This window comes from Aegilops tauschii, chromosome 7, assembly GCF_002575655.3.
Source record: "Aegilops tauschii subsp. strangulata cultivar AL8/78 chromosome 7, Aet v6.0, whole genome shotgun sequence".
Taxonomy (NCBI): domain Eukaryota; kingdom Viridiplantae; phylum Streptophyta; class Magnoliopsida; order Poales; family Poaceae; genus Aegilops; species Aegilops tauschii.
In genome coordinates, this window is record NC_053041.3 from 417,691,623 (window position 1) to 417,709,839 (window position 18,217).

The 18,217-nt window shown below is 45.5% G+C and overlaps 2 protein-coding genes across 2 annotated transcripts; one reads left to right on the forward strand and one right to left on the reverse strand.

Annotated features, from left to right (window-relative positions):
- Positions 1–244: 244 nt before the first annotated feature.
- Positions 245–1,325, forward strand: LOC109742026 (uncharacterized). Its single transcript, XM_020301113.4, has one exon. It carries the CDS (start codon positions 436–438, stop codon positions 1,069–1,071), a length of 636 nt encoding a protein of 211 aa, XP_020156702.1. The 5' UTR covers positions 245–435; the 3' UTR covers positions 1,072–1,325.
- Positions 1,326–5,243: 3,918 nt separating this feature from the next.
- Positions 5,244–8,107, reverse strand: LOC109742016 (cytokinin hydroxylase-like). Its single transcript, XM_020301104.4, has 4 exons — positions 7,805–8,107; positions 7,244–7,715; positions 6,713–7,115; positions 5,244–6,629 (listed from the first exon to the last, which is right to left on the reverse strand). Exons 1-4 carry the CDS (start codon positions 8,082–8,084, stop codon positions 6,198–6,200), a joined length of 1,587 nt encoding a protein of 528 aa, XP_020156693.1. The 5' UTR covers positions 8,085–8,107; the 3' UTR covers positions 5,244–6,197.
- Positions 8,108–18,217: the final 10,110 nt, after the last annotated feature.

An 18,217-nucleotide genomic window follows, 5' to 3' on the forward strand; every position in this document is an offset into this window, starting at 1 on the left:
TTTAGAACTATTTAGAACCATTGTTAAGGAAATCTTTAACTGGTAGCTACTCAGTTGGGTGGCAAGTAAAGGATTAATAGACTAATCAATAAGTTAATTAGTCATTTAATTAATTTATCAGTTTATCGACTATTTCGTACTACACTGCGGTTAGGAATTAATCGACAAGTTAGACGAATTAATCCAGACATTTTATTTTTGAATGCACGCAGACAAGTGGAGTCAGAGCGGAGCAGTAACGGTATATAAAGCGCTGGCGACCCATGCCCGCTGTCGTCACTCCATTCGATTCAATTCCCCGTCGATCCCGACGATCTCGCGCCCCGAGAAAATCTCGCACCCCAAGGAAAGAAGAAGGCGACGACGCGACGACGACGTCGGCATCGAGTAGAAAGCAGAGCAGAGATTTTCCTTGGGGTGCCACGGGAGGAGCCGATGCCGGCGCCGGCGCAAGAAGCGGACGACGACTTCACCTTCCCCACGCCGCCGCCGCTCCTCGCCGCAGCCGCGTGCAGCTACGGCCACCACCGCCACAACAACAGGGTGTCGCCGTCGCCGTCGCCCTCCTCCTCCCCGCTTCCCGCGTGGCTGCTCTCCTCGCCCATCCGCCGCAGCTTCTCCGCCGCGGACTGCGCCGCGTCGCCGTGGCGCGCGGCGCGCGGCAGGTGCTGCTCCCCCGCCCTGAGCGACTATGCCGCCGGGTTCTGCGACGGCGGGGACGAAGAGGAGGAGATGATGGACAGCCTCTGGGAGGACCTCAACGACGACGAGGCGCCGGGCGGGGAGAGGAACGATCTGCTCATCGCCTCCCTCGACGTGTCGCGCCGGCGCTCCGTCGGAGGCCCGGGCCACCCCGTCGACGGGAGGAGGCCGACGGCCCCGGCGAAGGAGCGCGAGGCCGCGGCGGTGCTCGCGGCGTCGAGGAGCTCCCGACGGCGCTCCCCGGGGCTGGTGGTGATGATGCGCGCGCTCAAGAAGATGTTCGTCGCGCACAAGAGCAGGAGCAAAGTACACAAGGTCGACGAGCAGAGCACCGCCTCTGCTTCTTCCGGCAATTCCTTCAAGAAATGAGGTGCATCATGACTTCATGAGCCGCACATCACAGTAAAAACAGTTACACTTTATGATAAATAGCGTGTTGGCCATAATCTTGTAAAGCATTGATTTCTTTTTTTGAACCTTCGAGCACATTCTGCACAATGATGATAATCACAGTTGTGTGATTTTTATTGCGAATCGTAGTATTACTGTGTATCATTACGTACAGTCATATCTATTTTATGTACAAGCAGTTATTTGGTTAGATTAAACATGGTTTACATACAGTTGTGCAGTGTGTTTTCATTTGTTCTGGTTTGTTTCACTACTTGTGATTTTGGCCTGAGCTATATGTGTACAATGCTGCAATTGTGTTTTGCTGAAGAACACCACTCAGCTGCAGATTCACTTAGACTCTTTATTAGAAAGTTCCAGCTATATTTTATTTCGCAAAAAAATGTATTACTCCTGATGAAGCTCCTGAGATTGCGATGCACACTGGCAATGAATATGTACAGCTTAGGCTTTCCTTGGACGAAACTAGGGGAATTAGGCAGGAGTCATCTATCATCGACCAGTCATCTTCCGCTATTAAGGTCGACCAATTAGGAGGATATAGGATACTCAAGTTCCGTGATCACGGCCAATTAGGGCCAAACCCATTAGCTTAGGTTGGACCGTAAGCACCATGGACAAAGTTAGTTAGGCCATGATAATTGTATAGCAAAGCTGTCAAGTACATTTGAGTAGTCAATTAGCGATTGTAGCACAAAACAAGGTTGTCTGATTCTTGCATACTACTCCTATTTGAGAGGAGAGGCCAACTGCATGTGGGATTCGATTCCAGCTTGCAGACAGATTGTCATTAGCATCGGTAGAATTCTTATCAGCCGAACGTTGCTTCCGATTATGACTTGACGATGACACAAGAGCATGTAACAAGGCAATGTAGTACGTACAAGAGTATTTCACAAATCACAATCCCTGAAGAAGACTATGCAGTACTACCAAATCAGTTTATATGGATTCACACTTGGATCTAGATGGCACTGTACTAGCGATATTCATTCAGTTCAATGGCACTTGCACCGACAGTTTGGCGAATCGTCTAGTATTGGGTACTGGACGGTAGTACGTGTCTTGTCTTGAAGCAAAAGTAACGCAAGGACACCGGACTCGTTCATAGTTTTCAGATTTCACAAGTCTTCGCTGTAGTAGCTTCAGGTTGCAGTCAAATGATCGGAGAAGATACTGCCATCTGGTAGATATCCAAAGTTCGTACAGCTTACAAATATTTAACGGATGTGGAGTGTATCATGCAAATATTCAGAATTGTTAAACAACATGCTCATTTGTGATCAGCGTGCAAGAACCGATCATGCAATGTGATTTCTGTTTGTGCCACATAAGAGGAGTAATTTATACTCTGAAAGCAACTCTAACCGATCCCCAAAAAGCTTTAAGAAGTAATATTTTCACTTTTCCTTCACTAAACTACACCTAACCGATCCCTTAAAAGTTTTAGAGGAGTAAAAGTTATTCTCCTCGGCCGCCCTGACTCTATATTTACTTGGCCGCCCACCCACAGAGTAAAAAGTTTCCCCCTCCACCCTCAGGTGCACCCACCAAACCCCGCGCCGCATCCACTTCGGCGCCGCTACCAAGTAATTTTTTTTTTTGTAGATGATGGCTATGGGGCAGGAATTTTCGCACCAAGGGGTGCCTCCTCAGAAAAGTAAGGTCTCCCATCAATGTTGTTTTTTAGGGTCTCCCATCAATGTTGTTTTTTAGGGTCTCCCATCAATATATAAGTGGGTGCATCTAATATCGGTTATCTAGCCCCACAGTCCATTGGTCCAAGGCCCTTGGGCATGTTTAGAGTCCTCCAAAACCTTACATATCTTCTCATGAGCCCATAGGATCAAGCCACGTTGATATCATCAAGTTTAGAAGGAGTTGGAGTCAATCCCTTCACCCCGAGTTTCAGATTTCCGAAAGTGTCAGTTTTTAAAAATATTGAATTGGACCCACAGGCTGCATACAGACTCGTAGTGGGTGATTACAAGTGCTACGATTTTTTTTTATTATGTGGATATTAACTTCATGTTCCGTCTTTCTTTGTTTGACTCCATCTTTAGGGGTCCTAGTGATGATCCTTAAATATTGGTCCCGCAGGAACAAGTTTGCAATAACTTCAAATTTGAACGGACCTTGAAGTTTATTGATATTTTGGATTTCCATGAAGTTCCTACACACATAAGAGTAAACAAGAACTTTTGCATGTCTTGCAACTATTAGTAGGTTAGTCCAAATAAATATTAAAGTTTGCATAAAAGACAAGGTAGTGACATGAAACATACAAATATTATAGATATGTCAGTGATGTATCATTCGCATTTCTAAAAAATTCTGAAATTAAAATGTTGTTCTCAAAAAGTAATATTCATATGTGTAAATAATGTTCATTGCATGTGCGGTTCCCCAGTAAATTGCGCAATGAGTGTCAAATATAATTTGCTAAATCCTTTTCCTCGCGTAGGTTGCTGGTTAGTGACCAATCGCGCACACTAGCCCATGTTATTTGGACGACCAGTATGATGTTTTTCTTTTCTTTCCCCCTTAAATTTTAGGAAGGTTCTAGAACATAATTCACCTATTTCCCCCCCTTTTCTATGTTTCCCCCTATTAGTATTTCCAGTTTTCATTCTGTTTTTACGTTTTCTTTTCTATTCATTTTTTATTTCCCATTTTTTTATTCTTAGACATTACCCAAATTCATGATTTGTTTGGAATTCATGAAGTTTATTACATTTCATACATTTTTTAAATTAGATGATGCCCCGCGCGTTACTGCAGGAACCTTGCTAATAAAATGCAAATATAGTTGCTATAGAAACACCTAAAACTATTGGAAAGCAAATGTAAACTTAAAAAAATAAAGCATTTAAAAAGAGATAAAAATAAATTGCAGTTAAAGGAATGGCAATTCTAACAAAATGTGAACCATGACAGTGGCTAGGAAAAATAGATAGTGGATTTTAGCTATTTAGAAATACAAGATTGAAGAACATTGTTTGGTTCACGAATAACTTTCAAAACTGGCTAATTTTAAAATTCGAGAATATTTTTAAAGTTTGCAATTTTTTAAATTCATGAATAAGTTGTGTGAATTTTATTAAATTCATAATTTTTTTATTTCTAGATATTTTCTAAAATTATGGAGCATTTTCTAAATTTTGTGAACATTTTAGATTTCAGATTTATTTTCAATTCTTGCTTCTTTTAAAAATATTTTTTAATTCAGCACATTTTAAATATGTTATTCAATATTTCTTGAAAATTTTCACTAACATATTTTAGAATCAGGGACATTTTCCAAAACTTATTGCAACCACACAATGAAACAACATTGCGGGGGCCAGGTGACATGGTGCCATTGTCGGTGAAGAGAAATGGAAAGATGAGCAAGAAGGGAAACATGCTTTTCTTGAATTGTAGTGGCATTTTCAAAAAACTTCTTCACAATGTACAATGTAGTGATTGTAATGTCATTTTCATGTTATAAATTGCAGTTTTGAGAAGATGTTTTTTTAATTTATGGCTTGCATGGATGAGTTGCTTGTGTGCATGGTTGCGTGGCTAGGAAAAACAGGTCATGGCTTGTAGCTATTTAAAATAGAAGATTTCTAAACATTGTTTGGTTCCCGGATAATTTTCAAAACTGGCTATTTTTTTAAAAAATGGGATATTTTAAGTTTGTGATTCTTTAAAGTCATGAAAAATTCGTGAACATTTTATAAAATTCATGATTATTTTAAATTTGTGAACTTTTAAAAAAAAATTAGGCAACATTTTTTTATTTTGTGAACATAAAATTCTTTCTTCTTTAAAAAATGTAAATAATTAGGATTTTTCTAAAATTTGAAAATTTATTTAAAAATTCTTGAAAAATTTCACTAACATATTTTAAAATACGGAGCATTTTCCAAAACTCATTGCAACCACACAACGCAACATCATTGTCGGTGGCAGGTGGGATGGCGCCTTTGTCAGGCGACATGGCATTTTCAGAAATTTTCTTGGTAATGTACAATGTAGTGATTTTAGTGTCATTTTCATGTTATAAATTGCAGTATTTCGAGGCACTTGATAGTGACAGTAGCTCTGATTCAAATACCTATGAAAGTGGCAATATTATGGCACAAATAACTTAGCAATTGACATCATCGAGATACAGTTGCACAACATGATGTCCAACAGTTAGCTTAATTAATCGATAGTGTTTTACATTGAGAGAGAGAGAGAGAGAGAGAGAGAGAGAGAGAGAGAGAGAGAGAGAGAGAGAGAGATACAAAAGTCTTGATCTTGATTCAATTACAGAAGATTTTTCAAAGAAGGTACTGCCATTGACTGGGTTTTCTAGACGGCACCAAAGCTTCATTATCAATATGTTTTAAGTTATTCTTCTATTTAAAATATGATTATATTCCATTTTATCTGACTATTATGTTTAATATCACATAAACATATTAGTGTGTATTGTTAATGCGTATGATCTATTTTAGCTTTGCATCTAATTTTCTTATATACTTTAACGTCCGCCCCACCTCAAGTATTTTTTGTTCTCCGCCACCGAAAATCCATCTCTGCACCCGAGCTCATCTGCACCCGCTCTGACGAAAAAAATCAAAACAAATACTAGAAAAAATCAAAAAATTCCAAAAACTTTTTGTGCGGTAGACAATTTGATGCGTGAGGTTCGCTTTAATTTTCAAATCATTTGAACATCTGAAGAGCTCTCAGCAAAAAAGACAAATTGAGGGTATGTAAAAATGTTTACTGTTCATGTACTATTTTGGTCCGATTTGTCTTTTTTGTTGAGAGCTGCTCAGATATCTAAATGACTTGAAATTTGGAGCGGGCCTCACGCATCAAATTATTTACCGTACAAATTTTGTTTTGGAATTTTTTGATTTTTTTCGAATTTTTTACGAATTGTTTATGGTGTAGATGAGCCTGGGCACCAAAACGCCCTACTCCACGACTGCCTTCATAGACAGTATAGTTCCGAATCGAAGTACAAAAACTCTCTCTACAAAAAAGAAATGCAAAAAATAAACACTCAAAATTGCGAGTAGGCTGCCAAAACCCAAGCCGGCCTACAGGCTTCGCAGCGGCAGCAGGCGCACGGGCACGCCGTGGCGCGGCCGGAGAGTGAGGACGTTCACCGGCGCGTGGCGGTACTCGTCAGAGATACCGAAGCGGAAGCTCGCGAGCAGCATGGCCAGCACGATCTTGGCCTCCACCATGGCGTACGCCTGCCCGACGCAGTTGCGTGGCCCGGCCGCGAAGGGCAGGAACCGACCCGCTCCTGGCCGGGCGCGGCCGGGCGCGAACCTGTCCGGCCTGAACTCGTGCGCGTCCGCGCCCCACACGGCCTCGTCGTGGTGGATGGCCAGCAAGGGGATCCACACCGACGCGCCCCTCGGCACCCGCAGCTCGCCGCCGAGCGTGATGTCCTCGAAGGCCATCCTCGGCAGCAGCGTCGCCGGCGGGTACAGACGCAGCGTCTCGTTGATCACCATCTGCAGCTGCACACGCATCCACGTGTTAAACATTGGCAGTGTACAGTGGCGCCGGAGTGCATGCGTTTCGACGGTGTCAGATGGCTTACGACGGCGAGCTTGGGGAGGTGATCTGCGGCGGGTGGAGCGTCGCCACAGACTTGGGCGACCTCGGCGCGAGCCTTGTCCTGCCACTCCGGGTGCGTGGCGAGCAGCATGGTAGCCCAGGTGAGGAGCAGCGCCGATGTCTCGTGGCCGGCGAAGAAGAAGGTCTTGCACTCGTCGATAATCGTCTGGGCGTCGTACCCCAGCTCGCCGTGGCCGAGCTCATTCTCCTTCTTCTTCTCCATCTCGGCCAGGAGCATCCCGAGGAGCCCCCGGCCACACGCTTCCGGTGACGGCGTCCGCCCCTCGTCCGCGATCTCGCGGTTGCGCTGGATCGACTCCTTGAGCACCTGCTCCAGCTCCCCGTTCAGCCGTTTCATCTCTCTTCTGTACTTGCTCGGAAAATACCTTTAAAAAACCGTACTACTTTAAACCACGACAGAGAAAAGGAATGCAGTATCACCATGAAATGCACTTAGATATTTTCCAAACTGAATAAATAATTTGTGGTGAGGTGATGTTGATTGATGACTCACTGGCTGCCGGGGACCCAGAGGTAGCGGCTGGAGCGTGCGGTGAGCCGCTGCAGCTCCTCGATCAGGTGGAAGATGCGCTTGCCGGTCTCATAGCTGGTGTCGAACTCGGTGCGCGCGATGACGTCGCCGGCGAGCCTCGTCATGTGCGCGCCCATCTCCACCTCGTTTCCGCCCCGCGCCACCGCCTCCCGCAGCGCCCATACCGTCTGCCGCGTGCACTCCACCATGTGCCCGACCCTGCCCTTGAGCTTGTCGGCCATGAAGGCGGGGGCGATGACGTGGCGTTGGTGCGACCAGGTGGCACCGTTCGCCATGAGCAGGCCACGGCCGATGAAGTGCTTGGCGCCCTGCCGCTGCAGCCACGATTTGCCGGTCACGTGCGCATGCTTCGACGAGAGCAGCTCCCGCACCATGCCGGCGTCCGTCACGCACACCCGTGGCTCGCTCCCGTACCAGTAGACGAACAGCCTCCCTGCAGATAGGAAGAACCGAGCTCCGGTCAGCCTTGACACGCGGGCCATGTTCGGCCAGCGATGCGATTAACATACGTGGCCCACTCACCGAACGTCTTGGACCAGAGAACGTAGTGTGGCAGGAGGCGGCCGACGATGTCGTGGCTGAGAGAGCCCATGTCCCCGGCGGTGGCCTCGGCGACCAGGGCGGAGACGTCATGGAGGTTCCCGACGAGGAGGCGTGGCGTGGGGCCGTGGACGCCTTGCCTGGACAAGATCCTCCGGATCCTCGCCGGCGTGAGGTAGTAGCATGAGGCGGTGATCCATACGGCATTGGCCAGCAACAAGAGTGGCGATGCAACGAGCACTAGGACTACGACCGGTAACATTTTGGACAGGAACTCGGCCTTGTTTACATCAGTGCAAGTGCAGTGGCAGCTTGCACCAGGCCCCGTGCCTATATATAAACACAATGGAGTGGCATGCATGCAGCGATCTGATTGGGCCAAGATCACTGAAAAAATAGAGTGCGCTATAGCACCACTAATAGAAGGTTATAGCGTTATGTCTGAACTAAAGCACTCTATAACATGCTAATAGTGATTTTTATTACGTTCGAGATGATTTGTATTTCCGATAAACTTTGATAATAGGTCTGAATCATTTTCGCAAAAAAAAAGAGTGTATTTTAAAGGTGGCCCTATTTTGCTATAGCGCACTATGTTTTTCATCAGCCAAGATTAGAAAAATGGTTTTGTGATTAGAGCTTAATTAGTGCATGTATGCAGTTTTTTTTTTGAGGGATATGTATGCAGTTTTTGGTAGTACAACTTTTGGGAGAATGCGTGGCGTGCCCCACCCATCCCATCTCACCTGCTTTTCCTTTTGACATGTCAATTTAAATCTATTATATCTTTTGAATCGAAAGTCCAATCTACATTTCGTTTGCTATTCGTGTTGCTTGTGATGAAGTCTTTGAAATAAGACCAATTTTAAATACGTCTTGACGTGTTTTTAATACTAGGTGGTTTCCACGCGTGTTGCGGCAGGAATTTAAAGATTAGTTTGAGATGAATTATGTATGAAAAAAATGATCTAAATCAAAAGCTACTATTTTTTATGTAGAACCTGTTCCATACTTGCATTGTGTGTGAGCAAAGAATATACATGTCGTTTGCATGGGGCTGGGTAATAGTGTTAGTGGATGCTTACATGACACCTTGGTGAGGTAAAAGGTTGTGTGTTAAGAGAATTAGAGCTAGATGGTACCCAACGCGTTGCTGTGATAATCTTATTAAAAATGTTATTAGGTGCTACATAGACAACCATACTAATGAAAATAAATGTAAGAGTATTTCTTGATACAGTTTGAAAACATTAAAAAAATATGAAGCATAAAGCAAAATCAAGTATCAAAGAGAAAAAAAAATTAGATTATAGTTAAATGAGTGTCACTTGTAAAAAGAGAGAGTGAAAGATCAACTATATAAGTATGCTCCAAGCGCCCAACACATAGACCGTGTCCATGAGAGCACAAAACTTAGTGCAAAAATTTAGTGTGGCATGGTGATGGAGTCAAATCCAGCAGATCCCGGGTAGGGGGTCCAGAACTGGTAATCTTGGTGCGGTGGTAACAGGGACACATGATTTTACACAGGTTCGAGCTCTCTTGAAGAGATAATACCCGATGTCCTGCTTCAATTGTATTGATTTGAAGGAGTACAGATTACAGGTTGATCTACCGTGAGATCATGTGTGTATGAACGTGTCATCTACGAGCCCTACCCCTCGGCTTATATAGGTACCGGGGGTGTCTAAGGTTTACATGTAGGTCGGTTACATCTAGGGAAATTGTGGGGTAGACAACCTCTAAGTCTTGGAGTATGCGTCGAATCTTCGGAAACATCCTATCTTGGCGTTGCGGGCTTCGATGAACGTGGCCCACCAATGAATCATCATGGGGGCCTCGGCCCGGCCCTCCTGGCTGAGAGACAATATGGTAAGCACCCCCTAGTCTAGGACACCACCAGTAGCCCCTGAACCGTTCTTTAAGTCGAGGACGCTCCTCAGTTCTTCCGAGTTGCTTTTTGTGTTTGGTCGTCGGTCTTGGAAGCCAGTTCAACAAATCCTTCACTCCTTTGAATCAATTCAGTCTTGGCCGAAAAGTTCCCACCTCGGGAATCTAAGGAGCCCCTTGGTTATTTCCATTTCATCTTGATGGATGCTACTGTCACTTCTGAATTATACACTGGATTGGAGATGTTTTCTCGCGTGTAGCGGCGAAGATTTTTCGTCTGGCGGTCAAGCCTTGTCCTGACAAATTTCACAAGCTAGATCTGACGTCTCATGCAACAGTGACGACCCCTCACATAGGAGGTCATCATGGTGTGATGGTATGGCTCCAAGCCCCACCATCGGCATGTCTAGTCAGTGAAGTCATCGTGCCCCAAGACACATACAGTGCCACATTTAAATATCCCCTCGATTTTCATGCGTGCTTAACGCACGTCGCTTGGGGAACCTAGGACTTCCTGTCTCTTGCGTCACCTCCCGCCTCCACATCCTCCGTCTTCCCTTAGTGAATTATGATTCGTCACCTTCTAAAGGGATCGATCACCATGGATCCAGCAGATGCAACATCTTCTCTTTCCACCGGCGACATCGAAGGAGGGTGGAAGCCTTGCTCCATGGCTCAGGCCCAGCTAGACCAGCTCTCCGACTTGGGCTACCTGCCTCAGCCGGAGGTGGCATTCGGACACTTAGGATTGATCGCCCTTGACGGCGATTTCATTCAGGAACGTTGCACCAATCCTCGGGGAAACGAGCAGGTATGCGTCGTCCCCTTTCTTATTAGGGTCTTGGGTGACCCAATTCATCCCTTCTTGAGGGGACTGCTAGATTTTTACGGCCGCCGGCTACATCATCTTTTCCCCAACTCTATTGCGTGTTTTGACACTTTATGTGAGCCCTTCCTCAGATGCCACCCACACTTTGAGCTGTGGTTGAAGTACTTTTGAGTAGTATCGCGCAAGTGAGGGAGCATGCTGGTGGACTGTGGTGGATTCGTGGTCTGCAGGGTAGCTAGGCCCAGATACCTTGACGGTACCGAGTGGTTCTGTCTTCTCGGCGTGCCCCATGAAGACCCTCCTCGGGAGGGCATTGTTACCACCTTTTTGCCCATGCCTCCTCAGAAGAGGTATAACTAGTGTCCGAGGACCAGAGCCCGAGAAGGAACCTCGACCGTGTTTAGGGTGCCAGATCAGATGGAATGTCTGTGCCACCACGGTCTGACGCTGGCCAATGTGATGGTAGTGGCTCTCATTCGGGGAATCCAGCCCCTGCAATAGCGTGTCCACCCTATGTGGGAGTACAACGACATTAATGATTCAACTCAGGCCATCCGAGGAGGATTTAATGGGGCCATCCACTCAAGGTGATATAGGCATCGATGTTTAAAGGTGGAGAATCGAATTTCTCTAAAGGACCTCAAATTGATGGCTTCTGTGGCACCCTGGCTCAGAGAAACCGGAACGCCCCGTATTCCAGCCCAGAGATCGAGGAGAAGTCTTCTGGAATACGACACTGCTTAGCATAGAACAAATCAGCTCTTTATTACAAGCTATATGGATACAAGGCAATTACATCAGCACGGCGACACTACGCCTGCCACGGTTGCTCCATGCAAGCAGCAGAACAACACGAAGCAGCGGAATAACTACTGGCAGCGGAACAGCGACGACGGTGATGAACTCCACTCCGCAGGGACTCTGGCTGGAACGCTTATCCTAGCTCGCAAACAAGGGATCCATGGCAAACAAGCAACCAAATCCGACATGACCTGCAAACTGGCATGACACGCCAGGTCAGTACATTGAATGTACTTGCAAGCTCACATCAACCAAAGCCATCAAGACAGACAACAGCATGGCAATTACAGGTTAACAAGGATTAATATGATACTATCAGGACAACATGGCATGAACAACATGATACGGCTAGAACAATACGAGCATGGCATGAACATATAAACATGATGACACTATCATGCAACATGATGACATTATCATGCACCAACTTACTCTGTTTGGGTTACCTCATAACCATCACGGACATCACATGATCATCTCAGGATCCAATCAAGCTTGGTATTAACAATACCATAGTAATCATTACATGACCACAAGGAGCTTGATCTTTACCCTTGACTCTCGCATAATACCACAAATATCCATCAACTCGGTATCCTCAATACCACGGTGATCATCTCACGATCACAATCAACTTCTTTCTCATCATCGAACCAAGGTTGTTATTAAGCACATTATTTATTACTGTTGACCCACAGTGTGACCAACTATGAACTGGGACCATATCCGCGGGCGCGGCTATTGATAGATTTAATACACACTCTGCAGAGGTAGCGCACTGTACCCACACCACGGAACCCATGGCCTCACACTCCCATTCGGGTGGACCAATGGCGTTCCGACAAAACCGTCCTACTGCCATGACACTCCCCCGGCCACTCCGACCAACTCCCCTCTGGGATAAGTCCTGGGTGGCCCAGTGCCTACCAAAGGCATCAACGGCCACCGTCGTGGCAAAACTAAAATGGTCCCAAACGGGGACAAGCCGGCTACAACAACTACCGGCACACAAGGCTTATGCCGTCCTACCCGGCCAAGGTAGCGCCCGCGCATGAACTTCCCTCGTTGGAGGCACCGCCGAGAGGCATGACAATAGACCCAGTTAGGACCTCCCCATAAAAGGCAAATGTGGTTGCACTGGTCAGCTTGATATGGTGGCACCATGACTCAGCCAACAGTTGTTCAAGTTCAATTTAATCCGGTTAAACTTGAATGCAATATGCTGAGCCATGACATAATAACATGATGCAATTACAATGCATGAGCATGATATAAGCATGGGGTGCAACATAACTATCAACCATATCAACAATGAATCATATTCAACTGAGCATGGCATAATGACGAGCATGAATATCACAAGTATAACACTACTCATAGCATACCATGACCACTAGCATCAACAATAAATACCATGCAAGAACACATCAATAACATTACCGAGTAAACACTTAACCAACTAACAACAAAGGAACAATGCATATCAACGGTACTCGGTAACCGACAACAATCTTGCACCGAAGAACATGACCAACCCAACATGTACTACTACCAAGCATGGCCAATCGGGAAGTAATACTAGCAGGTAGAACATGATAACAGAGTGCAAGAAAACATAGCATGACGGTAACCACCGATCCATAAGCATAACCAAAATAACGACTGCAGTAGCAAAACAAACATACAGTTATTAACAATTCAAGTTGAAAACCAATGCTACTGCATGGCTATCATGCAAATGGTGGTTGTGGCTTGCCTGGGGATGAAGAATGCACCGGGGAGAAGCGCAGAAAGATCGCGGAAGGAATCGCCGAAAAAGGTTCTCCCTCGCAGGGGGATAATTAGGGGCAAGGGCAAAAAGTCCATTTCCAGTATGTCAAACCATAGTGAAAATGATGGGAACAGAACGGGCTCGACGACACGAAGACGTGGGCGTTTGATTCACCTCAATCAGAGTTTCGAGCAAAAAGTTAGGAGGTGTTTTCTGCCAGGGACCTATCTGTAATAGAAATTTTTACAGACTGGGCCAAAACAGAAAAACTGAAAGCGCATTCCAGGAACTACGCTTTTGGGACAGTGAAGGCATATTTTTGGCCGAAGCCGCAGCGGTTTATGCTTTCACTCAAACGAAAGCGTATTCGAGGGGATTACGCTTCCACTTGCCACGCTGGCAGAGGCGGGGCCGAGGCCTTGTCTCGCTGCCAGGTGGGTCCCACTCCTCTTTCTCTCTCTCCCTTCTCTTCTCTTCTTCCTCCCAACACTGGCTCGCAGAGCAGAGGAGGCCGCCGGCGCCGACGCTCGCCTGGCCTTCTTCGGCCACCGTTCGGGGCACCGCGACCACCGGTGGGCTCGTGAGAGGATGCCGCCTCCGTTCCGGATGGACACAGACACCGAGGAGGACCGGAGCAACAACTATCTTGGGAGGGGCGGACGAGGGGTTCGGCTGAAGATGGGGATCGCGGCCAGAGGCCACATGAGGAGAGGGAGGGGTGCTGGAGTGGTTCTGGAGGGGTGGTGGAGTCCTCTGGTGGTGGTAGGGTGGAGAGAAGAGCTCGGCATCGCAGGAATTTAGGCAGCGGCCGCTGGATGGGCTCCGTCCATGGGTGGGCAGGGAGAGCTCTTCGAGCTTGGGGAATAGGCTAGGGAAGGCACTGGGAGGTGGGTGAGGCGAGTGGTGAGGAGAGGAGGGGCTCGGGTGGCCTATTTATAGGCGGGGGGAGGTGCCCGAGCCGGGCACCGCCGCACGAGCTTGGCCAAGGCTCTAGCGACACGCAGCGATCACGGGGAGGCGTGGGAACGCGATGAAGGGGGAGCAGACGAGCGGCAGCTGTCACGGAGCAGAAGAGGTCGAGGGGAGAAACAGCCAAGCGCCATTAATGCATGTCGGCACTGCTCACCCGTGGGCGCGCGGCGATGAGCTTCGATGGAGAGGCTTCCGGAGAGGGAGATGGCTCCAGGAGGACGGCGACGACGAGAGGAAGCTAGGGGACATGCCCGTGCTCGCTGAGACGCTGACGACCCACAAGTATAGGGGATCAATTGTAGCTCTTTTCGATATGTAAGAGTGTCGAACCCAACGAGGAGCAGAAGGAAATGACAAGTACTTTTCAGTAAGGTAATGTCTGCAAGTGCTAAAATTGTAAGTAGCAGAGTAGTTTGATAGCAAGATAATTTGTAACGAGCAAGTAACAATAATAGTAACAATTATGCAGCAAGGTAGCCCAATCCTTTTGAGGCAAAGGACAGGCCAAAATGGTCTCTTATGATAAGCAAAGCGTTATTGAGGGTACACGGGAATTTCATCTAGTCACTTTCATCATATTGGTTTGATTTGTGTTTGCTACTTTGATAATTTGATATGTGGGTGGACCGGTGCTTAGGTGTTGTTCTTACTTGAACAAACCTCCTACTTATGATTAACCCCCCCCCCCCCCCCCCCCCCGCAAGCATCCGCAACTATGAGAAAAGTATTAAGGATAAATCCTAACCATATCATTAAATTCTAGGATCCAATCGGTCCCTTACGTAATAGCGCATAAACTGGGGTTTAAGCTTCTGTCACTCTCGCAACCCATCATCTAATTGCTACTCCACAATGCATTCCCTTGGGCCCAATTATGGTGAAGTGTCGTGTAGTCGACGTTCACATGGCACCACTAAGGGAATCACAATATACATACCATCAAAATATCGAACGCATATCAAATTCACATGATTACTTGCAACATGATTTATCCCGTGACCTCAAGAACAAAAGTAACTACTCACAATCAACAAACATGCTCATGATCAGAGGGGTATTAATATGCATAATGGATCTGAACATATAATCTTCCACCAAATAAACCATATAGCAATCAACTACAAGATGTAATCAACACTACTAGTCACCCCTAGCAACAATTTATAGTTCCGGTATCAAGATTGAATACAAGAGATGAACTAGGGTTTGAGATGAGATGGTGCTGGTGAAGATGTTGACGGAGATTGCCCTCCCCAAGATGGGAGAGTTGTTGTTGATGATGATGACGATGATTTCCCCCTCCGGGAGGGAAGTTCCCCCGGCGGAATCGCTCCGCCGGAGGGCAAAAGTGCTCCTGCCCAAGTTCCGCCTCGAGACGGCGGCGCTCCGTCCCGGAAGTATTATTCTATTTTTTTCTAGGTCAAAACCACTTATATACCAGAAGATGGGCACCGAAGGTGCGCCGAGGAGGGCACAATACACTAGGGCGCGCTAGGGGGGCCTGGCGCGCCCAGGTGGGTTGTGCCCACCTGGTGGCCCCCCTCTAGTACTTATTGGCTCCAATATTTCTTATATATTCCATAAAAAATCTCCGTGAAGTTTTAGCCCATTTGGAGTTGTGCAGAATAGGTGGCCTGACGTAGCTTTTTCAGGTCCAGATTTCCAGCTGCCGAAATTCTCCCTCTTGGTGTGTACCTTGCAAATTATGAGGGAAAAGGCATTAGAATTACTCCAAAAAGAATTATTATGGATAAAAACATTGTAAATAACAGTAAGAAAACATGATGCAAAATGGAAGTATCAACTCCCCCAAGCTTAGTCCTTGCTTGTCCTCAAGCAAAAACCGAAATTGAAAACATGTCCACATGCTTTGAGAGAGAGGTGTCGATAAAAACAAAATACAGACATATAAGCATCATGTTGATTATTATAACAACAACAAAATTAAACATAGGACTTTTATCATAGAACTTGCATCATATACTTCCTATGAATAAGTAATAGTTCATCACACAATCGAAGTATAAAGCAAAATCTTTATTAGAAACCAACAAACTATGTTCTCAGTCAACTTTGCAACTACAATTCATCATCTTTTCAGGAAGGGTCACGTATCGGAGCCTTTAGGCAAGTCCACATACTCAACCATCATATAGTCTTCTATGATTGCTAACATTCACCTTGTACACATGAGCAAAACGTTTCAACCGGACACATAGAAAGATAGGGGCTTAGAGTTTCGCCTCCCAACATACTCACCTCAAGGGTGATGTCAACCATAATAACTCATGCTATCTATATTCAACTGGACATATGTGCCTAGATCTTTCCTCACCACATGATGCTTGCCAAAAGAGAAGAATAAAAGGAATAGAAGGAAAACTTTGACTCTTTGCATAAAATTAAATACATAAAAGTAAAAGATAGGCCCTTCGCAGAGGGAAGCAGAGGTTGCCATGCACTTATTTGTTTGCATGCTCAACCCCTTAGTGCAAAAGAACGTCACGTTACATTGCCCCTTAAGATGACAACCTTTATTATGCAGTCTGTCGCTTTTATTCGCTGTCATCCAAGTTCGTGCAACGCTCAATTTTCTCTTACACTAAAAGATCTCACATATTTAGAAGCAATTTTTATTGCCTTTTTGCACCGATGACAACTTACTTGAGGGATCTTATTCAATCCCTAGGTAGGTATGGTGGACACTTGAAAAAGATTCGGGTTTAAGGGTTTTCTGGATGCACAAGTATCTCTACTTGGTGCGGGGTTCTTGGCTAGCAAAGATAGGAGGCAAGCATCACATGTTGAAGGATCTATGGCAATATGACTTCTATGTGAATATAAACAAACATAAACCATTACGTTGTCTTCCTTGTCCAACATCAACAATTTTTGCATATAATATTTTGATGAGGGCTCACAATCACAAAAGATTCCTAGAATAGTATATTTATATGTGAATCTTCCCTTCCCTTATTAATTTTTTCATGAGTTGCATCACTGACCAATGCTATGTTTGTCAATCTCTAATAAAAGTTTCTTACTTATACTTTTCCTTATGTGGTGCTATCACCTACCATAGGATTAGTATATGATCTTATTGATTTATTTCCTTTCTTTCGTTTGCTTTCTTTCCCTTTTTCTTCCTTTATTTGCAACATGAAAGTAGACAAAGCAAAACTCAAGCTAAACGTTATTGTATAACTTGCACACGATAACAATGATATAACACTAAGCAAACTCTCAAAGAAGAAAGGACCGAACTAAACTTTATTCATCTAAGCAAAAGATTGAACTAAGATAGATAAAAGCAAAAAGATGGTGGGATGATATGATACCGGGGCACCTCCCTCAAGCTTGGCGGAAGCCAAGGGGAGTGCCCATACCCGATACTCAGTTCTCCCTTGGTGGTGTCCGTAGGCTCCTCCCGCTTCGTCTCGATCTTCATCAGCCAAGCATCTTCTCCATGTGGTTAGAGGAGCAGGAAGACATGATGCCTAGCTTGATAAATCTGACCGGAAACAGCCAGAAAAGAAAACGGAGGATATTCTTCGTGATACGGTGGTTAACAGGTTCAGGAAGTATAAATAGAATTTTTATTTTGCAGGACAAGCATATGGAAGAAAAATGGAGTACGGGAGGTGTCCCAGGTGGGCACTACCCACCTGGGCGCGCCAGGCATGCCCCACCAGGGAACGCTTCCTGGAGGTTTCTTTATTCCCGAAATTCTAAATTATTCCAAAACTGACAAAAATATTTTTGCAGATTTTTCGGAGTTTGTTTACTTACCGTACTATGTACCTCCTTATTTTGATGTTTCTGGAGTGTTTCGGAAGGACTCTTTTATGTATTCTTCCAGTGTCAAAGTTTGGACAATATTGCTTTCAACATTAATAGGCGTACCTAAGATATAATGCTTTATTCGTTGTCCATTGACAACCTTCAGAATTATTTATTTTGATGGCTCCAGACCGGTAAACCTCCTCGATGACATAGGGGCCTTCCCATTTGGAGAGGAGTTTGCCTGCAAAGAATCTAAAACGAGAGTTGTACAAAAGAACATATTCTCCGACTTTAAACTCACGCTTTTGGATTCTTTTGTCATGCCATCTTTTAACTTTTTCTTTGAATA